This window comes from Drosophila ficusphila, unplaced genomic scaffold, assembly GCF_018152265.1.
Source record: "Drosophila ficusphila isolate 14025-0441.05 unplaced genomic scaffold, ASM1815226v1 contig_2, whole genome shotgun sequence".
Taxonomy (NCBI): Eukaryota; Metazoa; Arthropoda; class Insecta; order Diptera; family Drosophilidae; genus Drosophila; species Drosophila ficusphila.
Genome location: NW_025064094.1, coordinates 1,309,287 through 1,336,896, shown reverse-complemented (window position 1 = coordinate 1,336,896; position 27,610 = coordinate 1,309,287). Strand labels below are relative to the sequence as shown.

The 27,610-nt window shown below is 37.1% G+C and overlaps 1 protein-coding gene across 1 annotated transcript in view; it reads right to left on the bottom strand.

The window, feature by feature from the left end:
- LOC108101729 (cytochrome P450 307a1) overlaps nt 1-15,462 on the bottom strand; it is an 88,948-nt gene extending 73,486 nt beyond the window's left edge. Inside the window, 1 exon segment of the mRNA XM_043207598.1 lies at nt 14,909-15,462. Within this exon segment, the coding sequence (XP_043063533.1) occupies nt 14,909-15,317 (409 nt within the window). The 5' untranslated portion in view covers nt 15,318-15,462.
- Nucleotides 15,463-27,610: the final 12,148 nt, after the last annotated feature.

The window sequence follows — 27,610 nt, the reverse complement described above, 5'->3', positions numbered from 1 at the left end:
CCGAACCCTTAATTGGGAAGGTGCCTCTATCCAACTGGCGGATGCCCTCGTAAAATTAAAGGCTGACATTACCGCCATCCAGGACAAGGTTGCTCCAAGCGAGCAAACTGCGATATCTACTACAGCTGCCATGCGGAGAGGCGCGAATTTGGATGCGGATTTGTAGTAAGCCGGAGACTTCGCCACCACGTCTCCAACTTCACCCCAGTGAGTGAACGACTGGCTACAATCCGCGTCAAAGCTAGGTTTTTCAATCTAAGCATAATTTGCGCGCACGCCCCGACGGAGTAGAAGGACGATGCTGTAAAGGATGCATTCTACGCGAGACTCGAGGACACATACGACCGCTGCCCAGACCACGACGTGAAGATTATCCTCGGGGACTTCAACGCAAAGGTCGGGCGCGAACGCATCTTTTACCCCACCGTCGGTCAATTCAGCCTCCATGAGACCACCTCGAACAACGGTCTCAGGCTGATTGACTTCGCCGCGGCGCGAAACATGGTAGTGAGTAGCACCAGATTTCGGCACCTCGACATCCACAAGGCCACATGGCTGTCCCCTGATCAAAAGACGCGCAATCAGATTGATCACGTTGTGATAGACGGAAGGCATGCCTCAAGTGTGATGGACGTGCGTACGTTTCGTGGAGTCAACATTGACTCGGACCACTATCTTGTCGCAGCCAAGATACGCATGCGGCTATGCCGAGCGAAAAACATACGCCCCATCACGCAACGAAAGCTTGACGTCACTAGGCTGCGATCACAACGGACAGCAATGGCCTACTCCAATCACCTCTCGGAACTGCTCCACCAACCTATCCCTCTCCCTGTTGACGCCGGCGGACTCTGGGCGCACATTTCCCACTCCATGCGAGCTGCTGCTGAATCAACCATTGGGTTCAAGCGCCCACCCACACGGAACCAATGGTATGACGAGGAGTGTCGCGTCGCAGCTGCAGCAAAAAAACGCCGCCCACAGAAAAACGCTGCAGTCTGGCGCAACGCGAGCTACGTGTGAACGTTACAGGGAGAAAAGGAAGGAAGAGAGGCGACTTTTCAGACGGAAAAAACGGGAGCAAGAAAAGCGAGAGTGCGAGGAACTTGAGGTGTTACGAGACAGGAATGATGTTCGAAAATTCTACCAACAAGTCAACCGTCTGACACAAGGTTTCAAGACCGGAGCATCTAACTGTCGGGATGAAAATGGAAATCTGGTTACGGATACGCAGTGCACGCTGAGGTTATGGAGGGAGCATTTCTCCAAGCTGCTAGCAGCCGATACCACCAATCGACGACAATGTGGATATACCACTACCTAGCCATGACGAGGTCCGAGTTGCTATAACGCGGATCAAAAACAACAAAGCAGCTGGTGCTGATGGACTGCCTGCAGAGTTGTTTAAGGCCGGCGGCGAAGAGCTGATAAGGTGCATGCATCAGCTCTTGTGCAAAATATGGCTAGAAGAAAGCATGCCCAACGATTGGAATCTCAGCGTCCTTTGTCCTGTACTGAAGAAAGGTGACCCGACGATATGCGCCAACTACCGGGGAATCAGCCTGATTAGCATCTCATACAAGGTCCTATCGAGCGTAATATGTGAACGATTGAAGCCGTATACCAGCACACTGATTGGACCTTATCAGTGCGGCTTCAGACCTGGTAAGTCCACCATAGACCAGATCTTCACATTACGCCAAATCCTGGAAAAAAAACCACGAGAATAACATCGACACACACCATCTCTTTGTCGATTATAAAGCTGCATTCGATAGCCCGACGAGGGAACGCCTATATGCCACCATGTCTGAGTTCGGTATTCCTGCAAAGCTAATACGGCTTTGCAGAATGACATTGAGCAGTACTCTGTCAAGGTAGGAACGAACCTCTCCGAACCTTTTAATACCGTTCGAGGTTTCAGACAAGGCGACCCCCTGTCGTGCGATCTCTTCAACTTCGTGATGGAAGGGGTACTACGGAAAGCCGGTGTACATCGATCTGGCACTATTTTTTATAAAAGTGTCCAGCTCCTTGCGTATGCCGATGATATTGACATCATTGGCCGCAGCAAGCGTGATGTCACTGCTGCATTTTCGGCTATCGAAAAAGAGTCGGCAAAAGTGGGTTTGGCGGTAAACGAGGGCAAGACGAAGTATATGCTGTCTACAAGCAGGGAGGCGCGGCGCCTAGACTCCCATGTGGTAGCGGACAGCTATACCTTCGAAGTGGTCAAGGAGTTCACGTACCTTGGCACTGCCATTAACACCGAAAATGACGTCAGCCTGGAGATCAAGCGAAGAATCACACTTGCCAATAGGTGCTACTTTGGTCTGAGTAAGCAAATGTGCAATAGAGACCTCTCTCGCCGAACAAAACTAACACTCTACAAGACACTCATCCTACCCGTGCTTTTATATGGCGCAGAAGCATGGGTAATATCACTGACGGATGCAGCAGCGCTTGGAGTGTTCGAGAGAAAAATTCTTCGCAAGATCTTTGGTCCCGTTCGGATTGGGGACGACTTTCGCATTCGGATGAACCACGAGCTGTACGAGTTGTACGACGACGTGGACGTGGTCCGGCGCATCACGATACAACGTCTGCGCTGGCTCGGCCACGTTGTGCGTATGGATAAAGAATCTCCAGCTCAGAAGGTGTTTGAAGCGAGAGTCGACTACGGGCGACGACGAAGGGGACGACCAAAGCTCCGATGGAAGGACCAAGTGGAGGAGAACCTGACTGCACTGGGAATTTCCGATTGGAGGAGGCGCGCGAGGAGCAGAGGCGCCTGGAGGGAGACGCTGAGGTCGGCCAAAACCCGAATCGGGTTGTAGTGCCACCTAATAATAATAATAAAATGCACGTCAACTACTTAATCGAAAACTTAAGGCAGGTTCTAACCTTGTGGGGCGAAAAAAGCCACTTTTTAAAAAATATCTTTTGAGAAAACGGTTAAAGATAAAAATCTGAAATTTTCAACTTTATTTGAAAACACATTTATTTTGCGAAAAAAATTTCGAAATTGAAAAAATCAAAAAAGGGGCAGGAGGGGGCGTTACTCAGTGGCGGCATGTCGGCGAAAAGGTGTACCGCTTACGGAAGTGATTCAGCCAAAACGGGTAATCGGAAACACAAAAACCAAAAAAATTCTTAAAGTGCACAGTACTGTGCAAAAAATGAACTAGGAGAACTATCAGAAAAAAAAAATGAAAATTGGAAAAGTTTTTAATCTTTGGAAAATAAAATTACGATTTTCGCGTTTTTTTTCTCACTAAATTTTCTCAATTAAACAGTTTTCAATATTTTTGGATAATCGTAGTTCATAAGTTAAAGGAAACAATTAGGAACATTTAAAAAAAAAATTGATGGCGATTGGTTAACCCCAAGCCTTCAATTACTTCCGTAAGGTCCGAAAGCGTGGTTCCGAGATAAACGCGTTTAAAGTTTTGGCTTCAAAAGGCCGTTGCTTGACATGTGCTCCATGTAAAGGCCTTCAAGTCTTGTAATTTTAAAAATTTTGATCTGAAATTTTTTGAGCACATTTTTGGAGCATATATGCATATACAGTAGAGTCCGCTTATAGCGACTCTCAAGGGACCGACGAGTTTTCGTCGTTATACCCGGAAGACGCACTAAGCAAAAGGATATAAGTGTAAAAGTCTGTCTGGGGACCAATCAAGCCATCGAGTTTTCGTCGCAATACCCGGACGAACACTATAAGCGGAGTCGTTATAACAGGATTTTACTGTATATACGATAAGCAAAAAAAAAAATCGTTTTTTTTTCTCCACAAGGTTAGAACCTGCCTTAATTTTTGATCGTGACAATTGTTTTTTCAATATCTCTTATGTGAGCTATCGGATCGCCTGATCCGGCCCGTTCCGACTTATATACTAAGTTCAAAACTTTTGGTAAAGTTTCAGGAAGATAGCTTTAAAACTGAGAGACAAGTTTACATAGAAACAGACAGGAGACAGACGGACAGACGTACAGACGTAATTCGATTCAGATCGAAATGCTGATTAAGAATATATATACTCTGGGGTCTTAGATGTCTCCTTCCCTGCGTTACAAACTTTTGACCGAAATTATAATATCCTGAAAGGGTATAAATAAAGCCAGTGCACAATGCAAAAATCGTAGGTTTGACAAAAGTAGACCAACATTGTAAGACATAAAGTAGAAAAAGTAGAACTAGAATTAGAAGACCATGATTTTTTTTCAAAGTATAGAATGAAACCAAGCTTGACCCAAAACTTCAAAGATTTAAGATAATTGTACTGCTAAATGGAGATATGCATGTTTTAAAATCACTTACAGATAAAATATCTTATAAGTATTCACATGAAGTGTCAGCCTAAGAAGTTGACGAAGATCTATACGACTAAAAGGAGATGAGTCCCCATTCCAAGAAAGGGAATTAAGAGATAAATGGCACAATACGTACAAGTTATATTACACATTATTTAGGGGCTCTTACCTAGGGTGACCAGGCGTCCGTATTAATACGGACATGTCCGTATTTTCAGCTCTGTGTCCGTTGGTCCGTATTTTTTGCAAAATGTCCGTATTTTTCGCGTTTTTGACGATAAAACAGGTTGGAGTACAGGAAACTGATATCTCACAGCAATACACGATGGCTAACCCTCATGCCATGCGTTGATTGAATTTTACAAATTTTTCCAGCTCTGAAATCATTTTTTTTATCCACTGACCATCCGCCAATTATTTTAGAGAGGTTTTTCAAAGATGATTTTGCGGAATTGCAATTGCTGTTTATAAGTTCACTTATGAATGTCTTTCACAATAGAATCAAAAGCATCGAACGCTAAGACAATTCTGTTCTAGAAGTTTTGCAAATCATTGACGAAGTATCGGAGACTTTGACTGAAAGACTCAATTCGAAATTTATACCATTCGCAGTCAAGCAGAAATTGCAAAAGCTGACAAATGAAGGTAAAGAAACTGAGTGTCAAAACTTTACAGAATCCATGCTTGTAGTGTATGAAAGGTCTTGTGATTATTTGCTGAAATGGAGCCAGTCATTGCGTCATTTGGAAGACTTCGAATGGTTAAATTTCAAGCCAGGAAAAGAGTTGAGGTATGAATCTGTTGATATATCTGTTGCATTTCTCGCATCCAAAAATATTCAAATTGATGATTTAAAACTGTTCGACCAGTTTGTTAATTTGGAAAAATTTTTGAATGAAAAAGAAAAGCAAGAACAAGAAGCAAGAGATGATTTTTTCAAAAAAAAAAAAGTAGCAATGAAAAAGTCTGTGATTTTCTTTCTGCTAACAGTTGTCTTGAATCATGTTCTGAAATACTCAAAATTGCTCAATATTTCTTTGCGATCCCTGTCAAATTGCAAATTGCGAACGCGTTTTTTCACTTGTTAATATTCAATGGAGCGACGAACGGAACAATTTTGTTTTCGTAAACTTGAAAAGTTTAATCTTGGTTCAATTCAATTTCAAAAAATATTCCTGTCAACAGTTTCATACATATTTGAAAAAGAGAAAAGGCGAGAAAAGTGTCCGTATTTTCCACTTCAGCTATGTGGACACCCTACTCTTACCCAATTTAAAAACAACTTTAAGCCGAGAGCGAATTTTCAGAAAAACTCAGACAAACCCGAGATAAATCCGTGGTCAGCTATTTAACCAACCAAAACATTCCCACCCAGATCAATTTCACACAGTCCGCATCAAACGGATGCTGTAAACATCCAAGCCGATATTGTAAACAAATGATCTCCAAGCGAGCCCCGAATCCGCTAACATAAGCAAAAAGATCCCCAATGCGGTCCCTAAACTCCGCAAATGTAAACACCAATTTCCGACCAAGATTGGACTTCAAATTTAATAAGCAAATTGCATCATCCTTTTTCCGACTCTCTTGAGTTATTCTCTTTATCAGTATTTGGAGATAAATCTCTTAAGCCGAGGTTTGATTACACTGTGCGACAAAAAAATGTTTAAGTTAATTTTTTCTTATTTTTCACTTCTACTGATCAAAATAAGAATATAAGTTTTTGGATTTGTTAATATCAATAGCCAATCAGCTTTTACGCACACTCAAATGTCCCAAAAACGCGCGTTTTTGCATATTTCACAGCTTTACAATCACATATTGGAAAAATATTTTTTCACCGTTATAAGCGTTCATGAAAGTTCAATATCTATTAATTAAAATGTATTAAGCAAATATACCGTTAGGCTTTTATCACAATGCTTTAAAAATTTTTTTCCCCGCTCTATACTCTGGGCGACTACGTATGGAACTTGTTACGCGAGGATACCTCTGAAAAAGCCAAAAAAAAATCAGAAAAAAAAATCACTTTAAAAAAAATTATAGTTTATTGAAAGTAAAAAAATAAATAATATTTTGTGTTAATTATTTTCATAATAATAATTTCATAAAATTTACCATGAAAATAGAAATCGTATCACTTAAAAGGTGGCATAGATATTTTTGTGCATAATTTATGCACCTTAACCGAAAACAACCGAAAAAGTAACTTAAACAAAGATTTTGTTAAATTTTGTCGCACAGTGTTATTAATTATGGAACCAAAGAACGAGAGTCCGTTTTTTAGAACCGAAGGAAACAGAACAAATTGTAAAACAATAAGAGCAGTGAATTACATAAGTTCGACCTGTTGTATTATTCACTATAAGTGATTAATAAAATTAAAAAATACATTGTTTTAAATTAATTCACTAGTGAGAAATTTAATTGGCGCCCAACTTTGGCCGTGTGATTAAAAAAATTCTTAAACAAAGCTTTGAAATGAACTCTAAAAAAGTTTTAAAGTGAAAAAGGAGTTTTTGCGCGGCCAAAAACCCGATACAACCGACGAATATATAAAGCCTGTATTGATAAAAATAAGGTGGAAATTAATAAATGAAATAATCCCCTTAAACTCTATACAACCGGCGAAAAAATAAAAAGTTTGTGGTGATCAAAAAAACTAAGGTGGAAAAAAATTAATGAAATAATCCCCTTAAATCTCAAATTGCAAAAAAGTGATCGTATCATAAATTCATTGCTCGGACAATATATAATAAAAAAAATTAAAAAGAAACAACAAAATTCATCAAAACAAAAACAATTTAATTTAAAAATGTTTGAAAACAAAAAATAGCAAAAAATCCTGGAAATTATCAACAAAAAGTTATTTCAAAAAAGGCTGAAGGGCAATCCCTCGCCAAAAATAAACACTGAAAAAAGAAGGAAGACCCCAATAAAAAATTTGATAACCAAAAAAAAAACGAAGGTCGACCCCAAGCTAGATCACCTACCAAAAAAAAGGAAAGAAAATCAACGAGAAGAAATTAAGGAGGACGATTCGTGAGCGATACTATCCTTTTTATTATTATTATTATTTTTAAAGAAATTAAAAAAAATCAATTATAAAAACAAAGTGGAAGACTTAATTTCTGATTTCGAAAAAATTCTCTAAATGTCAGAACCATCGACAAGCCAGAGTAGAGCAACCAAAAGACCCCACATGAATCCGCCTACAGAACATACAAACTATCAGGCAATAACAAACAATACAATGTTAAATGTAGGAGATTTAATTAAGCAAATTGTACATTTTGAATTAAATCCATTAAAGGAGGAGATCGTAAATTTAAGATCGCAGCAGTCTCATAAAATAAAATCGGTTGAGGACTATCAGATAGAGATTATAGATCCAAATATCAAGTGTGACACATCTTATCATCAAATCTGTTAGGGAATATAAAGGTGAAGAAGATAAATATGTAAGCTGGAGAGAATCAGCTGAAATAGCTATGGGGCAGTATGCCAGAGGGAGTGAAAGATTTTACTCTGCCTTATCTATATTAAGAAACAAAATAACTGGTATGGCAAATGATGCCTTAACCCATAATGGTACGGTATTAAATTTCGGTGCCATAATGGCCAGACTTGACTTTGTCTTTAGCGACAAACGTCCAATTCATATTATTGAACAGGAATTAAGTGTATTGAGTCAGGGAAAATTTTCCATAATGGATTATTATACGGTTAATAGAAAATTAACTCTACTAATTAATAAAACTATTATGACCTATGGTAGAAATAAACCAATAACAGCGGAAATGAATGAAAAACATTGGAAGACAGCTCTTGGAGTTTTCATTACCGGCCTCAACGGCCAAATTTCAGATACTATTTTCTCAATGAATCCTCCTGACCTGCCGAATGCAATGGTCATAGTTCAGGAATTAGAAAGCAACAACATTAGGGGTCATTTTGCAAATAGTTTCCCAACTACTCAGAGAAAACATGGTGAGACAAATTCTGGTGGAACATTTGGACACATTTCAACCACAAGCCAAGACAACAAAACAACAATTACAATAACCAGCGAAACAATAATAATTTAAGGTTTAATCATGTCAACAACCAGAACAAAAATACTAATGGAATGCTATTAATAATACTATATACTATACTATTTTTGGAACCAGGGTAGATTTATTAAAAACCAACAAAACCAGTGGAACACTTATAGGCAGCCACAATATATGCCAGAACCAATAAAGGTAGATGAGTCTATCCAGATTCAGAACAGGGCTAACAACGGTTATAATCAAAGCTATAACAAATATCAAAACAATTACACTGTGCGACAAAAAAATGTTTGAGTTGATTTTTTCTTATTTTTCACTTCTACTAGTCAAGATAAGAATACAAGTTTTTGGATTTGTTAATATCAATAGCCAATCAGCTTCTACGCACACTCAAAGGTCCCAAAAACGCGTGTTTTTGCATATTTCACAGCCTTATAATACCATATTGGGAAAATATTTTTTCACCGTTATAAGCGTTTTATGCAAGTTCAATATCTATTAATTAAAATATATTAAGCAAATATACCGTTAGGCTTTTATAACAATGCTTTAAAGTTACCTCTGAAAAAGCCAAAAAAAATCAGAAAAAAATTTCACTTTTAAAAAAAATAATAGTTTATTGGAAGTAAAAAAAAAATAATATTTTGTGTTAAATATTTTCATAATAATAATTTCATTAAATTTATCATAAAAAAAGAAATCCTATCACTTAGAAGGTGGTATAAATATTTTTGTGCATAACTTATGCCCCTTAACCGAAAACAATCAAAAAAGTAACTCAAACAAACATTTCGTTAAATTTTGTCGCACAGTGTTATTACAGCCAGAACAAGTGGGATCATACTTAAAAATTTGAATCCCAGAATACTCGGCAAGGACAAGCCCAAAATAAAAGGGTACCAACTGGAACTGTTAACCAACCGGCTAACAAGACGATGAGACTAAATAACATTGAGGAGAACCATTTTTTAGACAAAAATCAGGAGTAGGCTTACCCTACTTAACTAGAAATGACATTTATTTCAAAAACTCTAACCAAAACTGAACAATTATATGCAACAAAAAAAGGAACTATTAGCAATAGTATAGGCTTTTAAAAACCTGCGAAACTACTTATATGGGGTTAACAACATCGAAATCTACACCGATCACCAACCTCTTTCATTTTCCTTTTCTCAAAAGAATCCCAATATTGAAATGAAAAGATGGTATTCCTTTATTGAAAGCTATTCACCCAAAATTGTTTATAAGCCAGGAGAAACAAATGTTGTGGACGCTTTATCAAGGATTCAAATTAATAGCTTAACAGAAAGACAAAATAATCAGACAAAATATTCAACACTCAGCAGAAAGTAGTTTTGAGAACGTCATACAAGAAATTCGATTAATGTATTCGGAAACACTAGACATATAATAGAGTATGACACTCCAGAAAATGTTATATTCATTTTAAGGGAACATATTCCATCCAATATAACAATAGGAGTTCACTGTACTTTATATTACGCCCAAAATCTTATATTCATTACTTGTATAGATTCCTATTCAAAATACTTGGTCGTAAAAGAAATCCCCAATAAACTAAATATAGAAAATAAAGTTTCAGAAATTTTACAACAATTTCCATTATCCAAACCTTTGATGATAGATAATGAACCAAGTTTTTCTTCATCCCAATTCAAATCTTTTGCTCAAAGAAATGAGATATCTCTATTCTTTGCAGATCCTCGACTTAGTACGTCCAACGGACAAAAAGAAAGAGTACACTCTACATTAACAGAAATTGCTCGATGCATTAAAGATGAGCATAATTTAATTGATTATTCCGAAATTATAATTAAAGCAGCACAAAAATATAATTTAACAATTCACTCAATAACCAACCAACGACCTTTTGATATAGGGGAGATGTGGGGGTTGTGGGCATAGTTTTGTTTTTGGCTTATAATTACCGAACTAGTGCATATTATTTGGACATATGGGTATCTGTGTAAAGCTAGAGACCTAAACTAACTAATTATGAAGAAACATCCTTGATTTTGTCATGCGAAAAAATTTCATATGGACTTTTGTAAAATCGTAATTTTCAGCTAAAATTTTTTTTTTGGGGGGGTTGTGGGCACCCTGGGAAAAAATGCTGCAAATGGAATAATATGGAAAAAAACCCCCAACCAATATCAACAAAATGACAATTTATTTATTTCAAAGACTACATAGGCGTTATTCATCGTCGGAAACACAATTTTGACATGTATAATGACTGCCCCGCATGTCCACATATTTCGGATGAAAAGCTCGATCGCAGATGTCACAATTGAGTGATAATCCCTCTCAGCGGGAGACGTTCCTTTTCCAAGAGCCTAAGATTTCTACAAGAATGTTCTAGAGGGTTCCAAACAAATTTTGAAAACAATTTTACAAGAAATTGTAGGTAATAAAAAAATTTGTCAAAAAAAAAAAGGGTGCCCACAACCCACCCAATTTTGGTGCCCACAACCAACTTTCGCAGACATTTTAAGAAGTAATTAAAAAATGTGTTTGCATAAATTTTTTGGTTCAAATCGATATTGTTCCATTAAGTATAATGCTTTGACTAAATAAAAATGCATTACACTTACCTTTTTAATCGATTCACTTTAATTGATACACTATTGAAAATCTTTGAATAAAGTTTCACCACCTTTTCCAAGCACAAGAAAAACCAATTCGTTAATTTCAAAAAGCAAACGCGTTCGTTTACTTTGATATTTGGCATAAATCATACATAGGGTAATTGCTTGCGAATGACATTACCAAAAAAATTCAATCTTCATTTTGTGAAAATATACGTAGGGGTGCCCACAACCGACCCATGCCCACAACCCCCACTTCTCCCCTACTATTTAATGAAATCAAACACGAAGATACTCCTAAATTATTGCAACAAGCTCAAGAGAAAATGTTACAATTCCATAATAAAGATAGACGAAATAAGAATTATCACGTAGGAGAGGTAATTTACGAAAAGAAACACGGGGAAAGAAATAAGCTTAATTCTAGATATAAAAAACAAGTAGTTAAGTAAAATCTACCCAATAAAGTTATTATAAATAACAGAAACCGCACGATTCATAAAGATAATATTAAATAATTTGTTTCAAATTACAGATAATGATTTCAATAATTTACTTATTATTGCTGGTAGTTACAACCAAATCTGAAATTATGGATTATACATACGAACCATGATTTCCTACCAAAGATGTTCTTATTTATGAATCATACGCAGATTTATTTCATATAACAGATACATATATGGGACATTCTTTTACAAATCGTACACCTTTTTTGCGTAACAATTCCGATTTTTGTCAAAAAAAATTTTTCAAGTGTAGGAAGCAAAATAAAAAGACACGTGTGTCGGTATTTTGCTTAAAATTTTTTTTTTACAAAGTTATGATTTTTGACAATATCAATGGTTTTCTCTATCCTTGAACACGTTAAATCAATTATCTCTTGTTCTATTAATCGTATCGTTACAATTTTTTTTATACCCTTGCAGAGCAAAAGGGTATTATAATTTCAGTCAGAAGTTTGCAACGCAGTGAAGGAGACACCTCAGACCCCATAAAGTATATATATTCTTGATCAGCATCACGAGTAAAATCGGAATACGTCTGTCCGTCTGTCCATTTGTCCGTCTGTCCGTTTCCGCGCAAACTAGTCTCTCAGTTTTAAAGCTATCTTGATGAAACTTTCCCAAAAGGTGTGTAGTTATTGCACGCAGTATATATAAGTCGGAACGGGCCGGATCGGCCGACTATATCGGATAGCTCCCATACGAGGGAATGAAATGAAAAATTCTCACGCCGTTGTTTTTCATCAGATCGACTTGAATTTGATCAAAGTCGGATAACTCTATCATATAGCTGCCATAGGAGAGATCGAAAATTATATATAGAATTAATGGAAATAAATTGATAACATCGTTGTTTTTAATCCCACGAGCATGATTTTTTGAATATCAAGTTTTTTAACAACTCTTATACTGAGAAAAAATTTTTATACAAATCGGACAACTATATCTTATAGCTGCCATAGAAAAGATCGAAAAATCTATATAGAAATAACGGAAATAAAATAATAACATCGTTGTTTTTCATCAGACAAGTATGATTTTTTTAATATAGAGCTTTCTTACGACTCTTGAATTACGAATAAATTTGATAAAAATCGGACACCTATATCGTATAGCTTCCATATGATCTATAGTCATAAATATGGAAAATGAATAGAAAAATCGTCTTAGCTTCGATGTTGTCTAGCCTTTATGCGTTTTGTTCGACATATTTGATGACTGCAAGGGTATATGAGCTTCGGCCTGCCGAAGCTAGCTTTCTTTCTTGTTTATTATTTAGTTCAAGAATTCAGCTTTCAAAAAGTAATTTTTTTTTAATTTAATTTTTTATTTATAAGAATTAGTAATAAATTAATCATTATATCGACATTTCAATGCCGATCCCCACAACTTATTTAATTGAAAAAATCAATTTATTATCCCTATGTTTCGCTTAATAAACAGTAAAAGGAATTAGAGTGGGGTCTTCATCAGATCAAGAGATATTAAATAATTTTCGACTCTTCGCGCAGCGCGCTCCACATGCTGCCGCAGCGCGATCAATGTTATTTTATATCTTATTACCTAATAGAGACCCCACTCTAAATCCAAGTGTTTTTTCTTAGGAATGACGTATAAAATTAAATTGTAATTTTCCTAATTTTTTATGTTGTGGGGATCAGCTTTCAAACTATTAAATTGTTTATAATTTTTTTTTCTGAGCAAATAAAAAAATTGCAAGTAAAAAACTTAAAAGGCAACATTAATATTTATTGAATAAAAAAAGTTTTTATTATGTGACTACTGGAAGCGGAGATAATATATTTAATATACAGAAAAAATAAATGAAAAACTATTTTTTTTTTGAGTAAAATCCTTTTACACGTGTCGAATAAAATCTTCCATAAAAGCTGAAAAAAAATTTTCATTCAATTCTGAGATATGAAAAAAAAATTTTTCTCGAATCCGTACGATTTGTAAAAGAATGTCCCATATGTAAGTCTTTATAGAGATGTAATTAACCTCGAAAGAGATTCCTAAAGAGTCAGGACAACAAGAATTTTCATTTGGAATTATCCCACGATTTAAAAATCATCAAAATACTTATCTCTCAAATTATACCCAGTAGATCAAAAAGAGGCATTAAAGAAATAGGCACTATTTGGAAATGGATAGCGGGAACACCAGATCATGATGATTTCACAACTGTCCAAAATAAAATCGATGATTTAATACAAAATAATAACGATCAATTTGTTATTAATTCAAAATTATTTAAGGAGATTGAATCTTTATCTGAAGAATTCAAAACAGCCTTTAAGGACCAAGAGATTCCACTTAGAAAATATCGTCTGCGCTTGCTTACTTACGATCTTATGAATTTAATGGACACAATTAAACTCGCCAAAATTGATGTATTTAATACTAAAATTCTAAACAATGACGATATACAAGAAATTTATAAACACGAAAATAGACCTGTAGTTATAACAGACCTTTTAGATATATCAGAATTAAAAATCGCTTTGCACAAAGATCTTATTATAATTTACATACAATACCCTATTATTACCGATCGATGTGACGTTTCTAAATCAAGATCCATTTCACATGATGATGGAAAATTATTAATTGATAATGACGTCGCAAAATGTAGAAATAAGTACTATGTAATGTCTAATTTTAAGAAAGAATTATTTAAAATTTTTGCACCCTTAACCCAGAAGGTTCTTGTTTCACCAGATTACTAAATGGAGAAAAATCTTTTTGTAACAAAATTAGAGAAAAATTAAAAAAGTAGATATAATCCAAGATGGAGCCATTGAAATTTCCTCGGAAAATCAGCGGAAAACTCTTACATGCACGTCATGCATTGCATCGCCCGCTACCAGCCCTCACTGTTATCGGAAATTTAAGGCTCGATATCTCGTAAACGGTGCGAGAAATCGAAAAATTTTATTTATTAAAAAGTGTTTATTTTGGGCCAATTACCCAAAATATGTCCTCAAATTTCCCCTAGCGCTGATTTCCGCTGATTTTCTGAGGAAATTTCAATTTTCCAAGGTAAAAAACCTTCTGCCCCTCCTAAGGGGGTTATTATCTTACGAAAAAACCCTTAATTTGGTTCCCAAGTTCTTTTGGGGCTGAGATATAGCTGGAGTCAATATTCCGAAGTATTACCAGATAATTTTATTAAGATTATTTAAAAGACACTGATTTGATTTTATTTTTTGATTTTTTTTTTTTTTGCCACCCTCAGAAACCCACACTAACTCTAACTGAACAACATGAAAGCTTTAAATTTACATTATCAAAAATAAAAGGCATAACGAGAACGCCGTACATACATTTTTTGAATTTTTAAAAATTTTTGTTTTAAGCGTTATTCAAAAATTATAATTATTATCGCCACTGTGTCCGCTCTATATGTATATATACTTACAGTTATTTCGATCGCCTCCGAATAGCTTATGGTATCGGAAAAAATCCGGGCGGCCACCAAGGTATTTTCCATTTTTAGTTAAGACTTCTTTTATTAAATCGACATTATTTACTACTAAGCACCGTGTATGTCCGAGAGTAATGGAGTAAATGTCACCATATTTTTTTGTTAATGCCCCAAAACCTTCGAAGGGGTTATATTGAAATCGACCGAGTAAATCCAAATTTCCGATTATTGGCCAGGGTTGTGGACCTGGTGCTTGGTCAAACTTTTGAATTTCTTTTCCTTTGTACGAAATACCGATTGATACACATGCTTTTTGTTTGCATTTCAAAACCAAAATTGAGTAAGAAATGGTTATAAGGATAATGCAAAGAGCGAACATAAAATTAAACACAAAAACAATCATTTTTATCTTCAATAGCTTAATACTGTAATCAATCGGAACTAGCTTTTTAATAATTAATATTTTTTTAAATTATCTGGAGCTATATTTTTGGTTTGTATTTTAATGGTCAAACGAATTTCAAACAGTTCTCATGTCTATTCACGCCTGCTTTTATATACCGTGTAGGTACTACTGCTCAGTTCCATGGTAAATATACAATTTATGTGCACATACATATGTACATATATATATACTTCTTTCTTATCGGATGTGGTAGTTACTGTTCTTTTTGTCACAAAAGATGGTGCTTAATTTTATAGGGTTTAAATTTATATTTGGTTTATATCTAAACGATCAGAATCGAACCGCCTATCCTCATGTCTGTTTCTACGCAAACTAGCCTCTCAGTTTTAAAGCTACATAGGTATCTTGCTGAAACTTTCCAAAAAGGTACGGGCGGGATTGGCCGACAATATCGGATACCTCCCATAAGAGAGAATGAAACAAAAAATTCTCATGCCGTTGTTTTTGATCAGATGGACTTAATAGAATTTCGGATTAAATTTTATCGAAATCGGATAACTCTATCATAAAGCTGCCATAGGAAATATATAAATAACGGATAAAAGATAACGTCGTTGCTTTTAATCCCACGATCATGATGATTTATTTGATGACTGCAGGGATCTATAAGCTGCGGCTTGCCGAAGCTAGCTTACTTTCTTGTTTTTTTTTTAAATTTCGATGCGCCGTTTGCTTCAAATTATGAACCAAAATCAGTAACACCTAAATATGCCCTGCAGTTCCAAAATAGCTTTTTCCTATATGAAATCCGCGAGGAAGCACCGAGGAACCGGGGTACGAAGGCTAGGCCGCACCGAGGAATTGCGCGACGAATTTTGTATGGGATTCAAGTTTTCTTCATAGGTGCAGCTCTCGATGAACTTTTTGGCCGTTTCATCGAACGATTCCTCGGTGCCTTATACGAATTTTATATGGAAAAAATTCGTATAAAGCATAGAGGAATTCGTAGCGGAAGTGGAAGCTTGGTTTTCCTCGAGGATCGCCCTTAGGGAAATCATATACATATGCCAATATTCAAAATTTCATCCCCAAATTCATATGAAAAACAATATATACATATATATTTTTTTTTATTTTATAAAATACCTTATTTTGTAACATAAGAGATAAGCACATTAAAAATATGAAATTCGAAAGTTTTTGTTTACCATTTATGTGGAGTATTTTCAGGACATCGGCTGTTTTGCGTCCATCTATGGTACAAAAAATATTTTCGTTATTACATATTATATATTACTTTTTTTAATTTAGCGCAAACTTACCTTTCAAAGGAAATTATCGGACATACATGTGTATGGCTTAATCCTAAAAAAGATTTAAATAAGTTTGTAGTAAAAAACATAATATTTTTGTAATATTAACGACACTTACATGATTTTTAAACATTTCCGCTTACCGTTGCACAAATTAAGAAATTTGACAACATATTGTCAACGCACTACGCAAAAGAATGACGCAGTTCAATTTTATTTTTCACCCTTTTAGTATACCCTTCTTTTTAGGTATAACCGACCATAAATGACACGCGAGTTATATTATATGTATCTACATACATTTGTAATCAATGTTATGGTTACCTTGGTTCCATAATTTAAATAATACTATATATATATATGTATACATATATATAAATATTATATGTTATATTATATTTATATTTGAAGAATTTTAACATCAGAAGAGTATACATAAGTCGATCGCCCCTCAGCCGTATTTTCCATCGAAAACCAATTTTTTGTTTCTAACGGAGAATGACAACAGTGCAATTAGAAAAACCAAAGAATAGAAGACAAATTTGGAGTCGGGTGCAAGCAACGAAATCGTATTATAAGAGTGAGGAAGAGAGGGAAACATAGGAATATCCCTTTCCCTTTCCTACACACATGATTGGTAATTGCCAAAATTCTCTTATGAACAGCCAGAACTGCAGGGTATAGATTCTTCGGTGCAGTGGCTTTCACATGCTACTAACGGATGAGCGAAACACCAATACAGCGAAAAGAGAACATTAATTCATATGAAGAGACTGTTTTTCCTTTAATTAACTACTAGCCAAAGATAAAGTTTGAAAATTTTGCCAAATAGATCGTCTATATCTTATAGATTTCGCTTGCCTTTGTGTTTATACTATTTGAAACTCAATTTTACACCACCACAGAGGTAAGAGTTATGATGCATTTTTATACCCTTGCAGAGGTTATTATAATTCAAGAAGGGTAAGGTTTTAAAGGCAAAAATAGACTAGGTATGTGGTTTTCTGCGGCAACATGAGTCAATTAATTTTATTAAGGGGCACAACTAGTGGACACTTCAAAAAGTCTTTTTTTTTCTTTCATATTTCGGTAGATTGCACTCGCCATTTTGTCAATTTTTGATTTTTTTTTATTGTAGGTCATTGTATAGACAATATTATTTAGTTTAACAAGATTTTTTTTTTTAATTTCATCCACGGAGAAGACCGGAATCACTGCAGCAGCTAAGGCACTTTTTTTTAGCGTCGTTGGAGATCGACTCTAACTTAAAAAATATTTAACTTTTTTCTTTAAAAATTTCACTATACATTCTTAAAACATATATAAATATATTCTGAAAATTTGAAAAGAATTGACCAAGTAGTTTTTTTTTATACAAATTCCCAAAAATCACAATTTTTTTAGGCTGTCCCACTAGTTGTGCCCCTTTAACTTTATAGAAACATAAAAATGTAATAAAATAAGGATATCATGGTCAGTGGTTTCTATTCATATCAAATTTAAAATGCGTTTGATGGCATTTAGTTTTATCCAGTTTGTTTAAATATTTTATTTTTTTTGGTGGCCCGAGGTTTTTAGCGTGTTAAAAGGGGTATGGAAGCAAATTTGTAACCGTGTAAGACCGAGTTCGTGCTAAAAGAGTCCGTGTTAAGCGAGGGCCAAGTGTATTTATTAGTGTATTTACATATTGTTATACCCTTGCAGAGCAAAAGGGTACTATAATTTCAGTCAGAAGTTTGCAACGCAGTGAAGGAGACACCTTAGACCCCATAAAGTATATATATTCTTGATCAGCATCACCATCTGAATCGAAATATGTATGTACGTCTGTCCGTCTGTCTGTTTCTATGTAAACTAGTCTCTCAGTTTTAAAGCTATCTCGCTGAAACTTTCCCAAAAGTTGTGTAGCAATTGCACGCAGTATATAAGTCGGATCGGGCCGGATCGGCCGACTATATCGGATAGCTCCAATACAAGAGAATGAAATAACAAAATCGTACGCCGTTTTTTTTTATCAGATCGACTTGAATTCTTCAAGATGGCGTTTTCTAACTGTTATTGAATTTCGGATTAAATTTGATTAAAATCGGATAATTCTATCATATAGCTGCCATAGGAGAGATCGAAAATTATATATAGAATTAATGGAAATAAAATTTTTTGAATATCAAGTTTTTTAACAACCCTAATATTGAGAAAAAGATTCATAAAAATCGGTCATCTATATCTTATAGCTACCATAGGAAAGATCGAAAAATCTATATAGAAATAACGGAAATATAATGATAACATCGTCGTTTTTTATTAGATAACATTGATTTTTGGGATATTAAGTTTTCTAACAACTCTTGAATTACTAATTAAATTTGATCAAAATCGAACAACTATATCATATAGCTCCCATATGATCTATAGTCGAAAATATGGAAAATGAATAGAAAAATCGTCTAAGCTTCAATGTTGTTTAGCCTTTATGCATTTTGTTCGACATATTTGATGACTGCAAGGGTATATAAGCTTCGGCTTGCCGAAGCTAGCTTCCTTTCTTGTTTATTGTGGTTTTGCTACTTATTTGTAATATTTGTAATTTCTGTACATTGGTGGGGGGTGTAGAGAAGGGGCATATTGCTAGTGGATTTTGCAGTATGGTCGGCTAACTCGTTGCCTGATATGCCTACATGACCAGGGATCCAAAGTATTTTGATTTTTGGAGCTAGTTTTGTAAGAAATTATCTGATTTTGTTTGAATAAATGTTGTTGTTGTTGATGTTTGTTATGATGTCAATTGCTGAGGGAGAGTCAGAGCAGATCATAAACTTTCCCCTTGTGTTTTTGACCTGGTCGATCGCTGTTAGGATGGCTATTATGTATTTCAGCAGAAAGTACTGATGAGTATGGGGGTAGTATACCGTTATTAATAGCATTAGTATCTGTTGTGACTGCGTAAGAAACAGTGGAGTTAATTTTCGATCCGTCCGTGAATATTAATTTGTGTGTTTTATGGTTGTTTTTAGTGTGTTTGAGTAGTTTCCTGCATGTATCTGGTGCTGTGTTTTGTTTCTTGTGTGCTCTAAATGTTGTACATATGTATCTTAAGAGATTTATTGTGGGATCTATAGTTAATGGGTGTTTTTTTGGGTTTTCTAAGTTTGATGAGTTTGTGTATTGGTGTATCTTTGGAAAGTATAAGGTTTTTTGTCAGTTTGGCTGTTTGGAAGTCTCGTGTTTTTTCTAGTGGGAGGATATTGGCTTCATATAGCAAGTTATTTATGGGTGTGGTTCGATAGGCGCCAAGGGCTCGTCGAATTGCAGTGCTAAAAGGTGTTTTTAGTTTGTTTAGCACGCTTTTGGGAGTGTGCCCGTATAGAAACAAGCCACACTTTATTTTTGCTATGACTGTTGCTTTCGCAATGTGAAGTAGTGTTTGTGTATTGCAGTTGAATTTAGTGCTAGAAAGGTATTTAATTAAATTTAATTTTTGGTGCAGTGATGGAAGTACAGTAGAATCCCGATTATCCGGATTAATTAGGGGTATTCCGTATAATCGAAAATCTGGATAAGCGATTTCAAAGCAAATCTGTTGAACAGTGAGAATAATCTATAATGCACGGCAATTTAATGTTTGTAAGCGTGCCGCTATTTAGACGTTCAGTTTCGATATACTTAAGATTTAAAATGTAAGGTAACACTTTGAAAATGAAATTTAAAGAGGACGCTACGCAAGCTCTGTGAATTTGATTTATTAAACGAATATACTATCGACTTCACTCATTGTCTGACCATCATTTTCATCGTGGAATTCATCAGGTTATGGGCCCAGGCACCGTGGCTTGAGTGAAGTGGAATAAATACGAGGTATTACGCGGAATTTGTGTAATACGGGAACTCGGAATAAAGTGGCCGGTAATTGCGTCACTTGGAATGTACTAGAAACTTCGTTTCTTGGAAATACGAGGTATTACGCGGAATTGGTGTAACACGGGAACTCGGAATAAAGTGGCCGGTAATGGCGTCACTTGAATGTACTAGAAACTTCGTTTCTTGGAAATACGAGGTATTACGCGGAATTGGTGTAATACTGGAACTCGGAATAAAATGGCCGGTATGGCGTCACTTGGAATCTACTAGAAACTTCGTTTCTTGGAAACACGAGGTATTTCGTGGAATTGGTGACGGGTGAGTCGGAAAAATAGTCGGACGTAGAACTTGGAACATATTCTGGACTTAAAAAATGTTGGAGGAATCGGAGCCGCGGCATCGCGTTCCTCTGTTCGACGGCAGTAATTTCGGAAATTGGAAATTCCGAATGGAAACACTGCTAGAGGAACTTGATCTCAAACAATTTACGGAAACATCGCTGGAAACTTTTATAGATGAAGCGGAATCGGAAACCGAAGTGGAAAAACTGAAACGGCTCGACCGGAAGTGCAAGTCTCAAATAATACAGAGGATTGCGGACAGCCACTTGGAATATGCTAAGGACAAGGACAGCGCGCATGAATTATGGACGTCCCTGAAATCTACTTTCGAGCGTAGAGGAATCGCAAGTCAATTATTATTAAGAAATAAACTGTTGACCACTAAATTTAATCCAATGGCTGAAACCCTAACCTCATTTTTTCTAAAATTTGATACACTTGTTAGAGAATTGCGTCAATCTGGTGCCACTGTGGAGGAAAACGACGTTGTTTGTCATCTGCTGCTCACGATGCCACCGGATTATATTACAGTTGTAACGGCGATCGAAACTTTGGTTGCTGAGGACGTGGAAATTGCGTTCGTCAAAAATCGCCTCCTAGATGAAGAAACTAAGAGGAAGGAACTGAAACCTCACAATTTATTCAAGAGCGAGCCAAGCAGGACAGCTTTTGCAGCTGGAAAAGGAAATGTGTTGGGGCGTATTGGCGCACGTGAAGATGCAGGAAAGAATGGAACTGGATACAGGAATAATTCGAATAATTTTCCTTATAAATGTTACGCATGTGGTCAGCCTGGGCACAAACGTGTAGATTGTCCGAAGAAAAACAAAAAAAATTCTAGTGCGAATTTAGCGAACGATGATGATAACCAATTTTGTTTTTCAGCCTCATCCTTTGTGGTGGAAAACGGAACAGAATTCGTCTTGGACTCCGCCGCATCAGATCACTTGGTTCGAGGCGAGGAGAAATTAATCAACCCAAGGAAATTGGAACACCCTATCCTGATCAATGTTGCCAAGGAAAAGACGTCGCTGAAGGCCACGCATGTCGGCGACCTGGAAGTCATCAGCGTAGTGAATGGAAAGGACATTGTTATTCACGTCGAACGCGTACTATCGGTACCAGGACTAAACCACAATCTGCTTTCAGTAAAAAGATTGGAAATGATCGGCTTCGAGATCTGCCTTAAAAGAGGAGCCGGAATTATCAGGAAGAATAAATGTGTTGCAGCAGTTGCCAAGAGGGGAGAGACGTCTTTGTACACTCTGGAATTCAGGAGGAGTATGGCTGAGGAAAATTTCTGTGAGAAAAAGAAAACTTTGCAGCTGTGGCATGGAAGACTTGGCCATCTGAACTACGATTGCCTGAAAAGACTACCCCAACTGGCGGATGGAATATTGTTCGAAGGAAATGCGGAAGCACCTGAAATTTGTGAAGCATGTGTCGAAGGCAAACGAGTAAAGTTACCACACATCCAGACACGTCAAAGAGCCAAAGGACCCCTTCAACTTGTACACACAGATCTCTTTCGCCAACATCCAAGGATGGAAAAAGGTATATGCTTACTCTGATCGATGACTTTACGCACTTTACTGTTGCATATGCTCTGGAAACAAAGTCAGAGGCATTTCGATTCATTAAAGCATACGAGGCCATGGCTTCAGCATATTTCAACACGAAACTGAGCAGACTTCGTTGTGACAATGGCAGAGAGTACATCTCAAAGGAAGCGAATATGTTTGCGAAGAAAAAGGAATTTAGGTGGAATATACTGTGAGGAGTTGGATAACTCCCCACAAATAATCACGGGCTGGATAAAAGGATAGCGTGGCCGCGGTGGACCTTGGGCCCGGTCACGCGATCCAGCCAAAGGAGTAACGGGATCGCGGTGGACCTTGGACCCGGTCACGCGATCCGACCGAAGAAGTAACGGGATCGCCGCTGGACCTTGGACCCGGAGGAAAAGGAGACGCCGAGGATTAACGGGACCAGGGGGCCCTATATAGGCGGGGCCCGCAGTTCAGCCGGGATCAGTCAAAGAGAAGTGAAACTCAAGTACACATCAGACAGCGAGGATACAGGCAAGGATTCAAGCGAGGACGAACACGAAGAGCAGGACGAGGAAGGATCAACGGCGTGGACGAAGGACACGAGGATCCCAAGCAAGCAGTCTACAAGGAGCAAGATCGCTACGTCGAGACGTTCGGGACTTTAAGTTGCAAGTCTCCGAATTGAGACACAGGTAGCTGAGGTCCTGTGGGCAGCACACGAGTCGAACTCGGCGCCTGTAACGACCCCTGGTTGGAGACATTGAGCCTGGCGTATTGCCCGGCGGGTCCTTATCCCAATCCAACTTGTTCAGCCAGAGTTCCTGCAATAGGATTTTTCCTCTGATTACGATAGGACTAAGCAAGCCGAGGGGGTCTAACAGCTTCGATGTCACCGATAGTATGTTCCGCTTTGTCGCTCTGAGACCCATGACGGAATTGTCAATTTCAAACTTGAAAGAATCTTCGTTAGGCAACCACGATATGCCTAACGCCTTCGTCGACTCTGAATCCGAGATCGGTATGGATTTAACTGTGCTCTCAGATGCGGTGACCTCAGGTGAGTTCGAAAACCACTTTGTCAATTCAAACCCGGCGGTTTGAAGAACCTGAGACACTTCAGACCTAATAGATCTGAGCTCCTCGACGCATGCAGCACCAGTTAGCATATCATCGACGTAAAAGTCGGATCCAATCACTTCAGCAGCTCTAGGGAATGAAAGTTTGGCAGATTCACTCAACCTTTTTAAACACCGAATCGCTAGATATGGAGCTGGACCAGTTCCATATGTTACGGTGTTGAGCTGGTATAATCTCAAGGATTCTGAGGGGTCTCTTCTCCACACTATGAGTTGAAATGGCCTATCCGCTTCATTTACCATTACTTGACGATACATTTTTTTAACATCGGCTTTCAGAGCAAACCTGTGCAGCCGGAAGCGGAGCAGTGTGGAGTATAACTCATCTTGGATAGTTGGGCCTACCATCAAGATATCATTTAGGGACACCTGAGATGACGTTTTGCAAGAGGCGTCAAACACGACACGCAACTTAGTAGACGTACTCTGGGGCCTAAGGACACACTGATGCGGAATAACATAATGTGGAGTCAAAGGAACTCTATTGTCTGTAGGAGACATATGACCTAACGCGAGGTATTCTTCCATGAATTCGAGATACATTTTCTTTAATTCAGGATCTTGCGACAACCTTCTTTCGAGCGACAGAAATCTCCTTTTTGCAACCTCGAATGAGTTGCCCAATCCAGTGGGATCAGATTTAAACGACAATCTAACTTCAAACCGACCTGATGGCAAAACCTGAGTGGTCTTTCTATAGTGTTCTTCACACAACTTATGCTCAGGTGATAGAATTTTCTTTATAGATGGCATTTCTTCCAGTGACCAAAACTTTTGTAGTGTGCTATCAATCGATACTAGTAGCTCTTCACTACAACTGAAACTATTCACAACATCTCTTGGGGCAGACGCCTTGTATCTGCCTGAAACAACCCATCCAAGTAGGGTCTTTTGAAGAGTTGGATAGTCAGGACCTTGCTTAACTTGACCAACAGCTAAAAGCTCGAAAAATGATTCTGCTCCTATCAACATATCTATTCTTTGTGGCTTGTAGAAATAGGGGTCTGCTAATGGTACGTTCTTAGGAATTTTCCAGTCACTGATATTCACAGACTGGTCCGGATGATATCCGGATATCGATTTCAGAATCCAAAATCGAACGAAAATTCACTACCATTTATTCGCGACTTCACCACTGTGTGTACCTTTTTCTTAACTTGAGAATTGGATTCGCCAATACCAAGTAAGTTGATACACGATTCCTCTTTACGGATCTGTAAGCGGCGAGCAAGGTCTTCTGTAACGAAATTGGCTTGAGACCCAGAGTCAAGAAGGGCTCGAGCCAAAATGTATTCACCGCTTTTAGTGCGGACACTTACGATCGACGTGGCCAAAATCACCCTGTCCAACGATGTCGCATGCATAACATGTGACGTGGAAGGCTGATCCTGACTTTTAGAGGGAGACAGACTCTCTTGGGGTGGTGGCAACGCTAAGCTATTCTCGGATACGGTATATCTGTGTAGTAAAACGTGATGCGAGCGACCACAAACTCGACATTTACTACTCTTGCATTTGGAAACCGTATGACCCTTTCGCAGACAATTTATGCACAAAGACGCAGATTTAACAAAATCGAACCTTTGCATTACTGACAGCCGACCAAACGGACTGCAGTTCGCTAGGACATGGTCTCCAGCATTGCAATAGCTACAACTTTGCACGGACTTAGTGTTGGTCGAAGAACACGAAAACGAGCTTCGATTATGTTTGCTCGGAATTAATTTATCTTGCTTTGGTTTTGATGTTTCCTCAGCAGATAAATGTTGATATCGGCGATTCAACATCTTCTCACAATCGGACCAAAGCGGCAAAGTTTCATAATCGAGCTGTTCTTCCCATTTTTGTTTAGTCACTGGGTCTACTCTGTTCAAGACGAGATAAATCAACATTGCATTGGATATTTTTGTATCATCTCCTATCGATAACAACGATCCATAAATTGATGAAACGGTATCGATAAGGCTTCTTAAGGAAGACGCTGATTGGTGCGTAATTTTTGGAAGAGTGAACAATGTTGAGATATTATTCATAAAAATCAAGCATTCGTTATCGTAGACTTTTTTAAGGCTGGCCATAGCCTTCTCATAATTGCTCGCGGTGACTTGATAAGCCTTAATAGTCCCTAAGGCTTCACCGGAGAGACACGAAATTAGGTGGTTAAATTTCTCGATAACTGGAATGCTGTCGTCTTGATGAACGAGAGTTTCAAAAAGGCTGATGAAATTTTTAAACTCCGAATATTTGCCGCTGAACTTTGGCAAGGCCAAATTCGGAAGTCGAGCTCGAGTTGGGGCTACAGAAGCTGATCCGGAAATTTTTGGATCGCTTGCTGTCTTCAAGGCCGACAAAAGCGACATTAATTTTGCCTTGGTAACAATTGATAGCTCCTCCAACTCATCTCTAAATTCATCGCCATCATCTATATCTTCTATCTCTTCTTGCAATAAATTTGCCTTATTAATTGCAGCGTTTAACGTATCTAATCTACATTTTAATTCTTCTTCTTTAATCGCAATCGCGCCAGAATCGAGTCGATCACTTAATCGGCGAATGCTTTTAACTCGATTTTGTAACTTGGCTTTCAAGTCTTCAAGCAGGTTACTTTTTGGCTTTTCTTGGCTCATTTTTGAATTAAATTATCAAAAAACCGAATTTATTAAAGTAAATTATTAAAGGACCAAGTGTGAAAAATTTAAATGAAATTAATTTTCGAATTAAACCACAAAAAAATAATAATTTATAAATTATTAAATTTGTTCGAAAAAAAATTATTAAATAATTATTATTATTAAATAATTATTTAAAGGCGAAAAACAACGAAAATAATTTTTAAATTGAGTATCGAGGCACGAAGTATCAAAATTAATAGTGGGTGCAAACGACGGCGAAAAACAATATACCCAACCGAATGCGGGGTAGCGCGTCACTAGACGGTCCGTTAACCTGTAGCGCGCCCAAATGACAAGAACCCAACAACAACAACAACGCTGCTAGCGGCGACCAAGCGAAAGCGAAAACGAAAAAAGTTTACTGCTGCAGCTGCTTGTATATAAGGGCTTATATATTTGTGTATAACGGCTCAGATTAACTTCCCAACTATTAACTTGCGAGGTTTTAACGATAATTAAAAACAAGGGGGGCGACAGTGATTGCAATAATTTAACACAATTTAACAAAAGTTGCATTCAAATTGGTTCAAATAGTATACATCAATTTAGCACTTGTAAATATATTAGGTATTTATATATATATAATGGCTTTAATATTTTGCTACTCTTTGAAATTATTAAAATTGTTTAAATTTTATTTTGCATGCAATCTAGCTCTACTATTTTGTACATATGTGCCAAGAATTGAAAGCGAGGTGCAATTTTTCAGCACTAGACAATCAACAAATATTTCTAGTTTTTTGTCAAAACTCAGCTTTCAATTTTTTGCACAAATACCTTTGGTTCTTCGTTTGGATCTTTCAATCCAGCTGCCACTTTCCTTTTGCAACTCGAACAATCGCAGGGCATCCCTCGTCGGTGACAGAAACGTCGAATTAGGTATTTAATTTCGCGACCGGCACGATTAAATTAATAACTGGAGCTTAGTATTTTCTTTAAAACACACGTCGCGGGCAACTTTGTATTTCACACGCAGTTTTGGATTTCTGGGCAACTTTCTGTATCAAAAAAACACAAGAACAAATCACTTGCACTTTTATGTTATTTGTGTCACTGTCACTTTTAAAAAATTTGTTGCCTTTTATTTAATTAATTAGTCCACCCGGGGGCGCCATGAAAATCTAGAAGCGTTTTTCTAAATATTAAATTCCGAAAATTTGGGTGGCTAATTAATATTTTTATTTTGGCAAAACGACAACGAAAACGAAGAAATGCGTGCGCTCGATAAGACTCAATTTCAACGAATGATCTATTCTCCACAATCATACTTAAGCCTAGCTTACCGAAGGTTGGCGAAGACGGAGCGAACTCGCAGAGAGCGAACAAAAGCTTTATTGCGCTCCCGCCTTCGCCCTAAACTAACTTACAGTAAACTTCAAATTCAACGATACTTATTCTAACAATTCAAAAATAAAAAAAA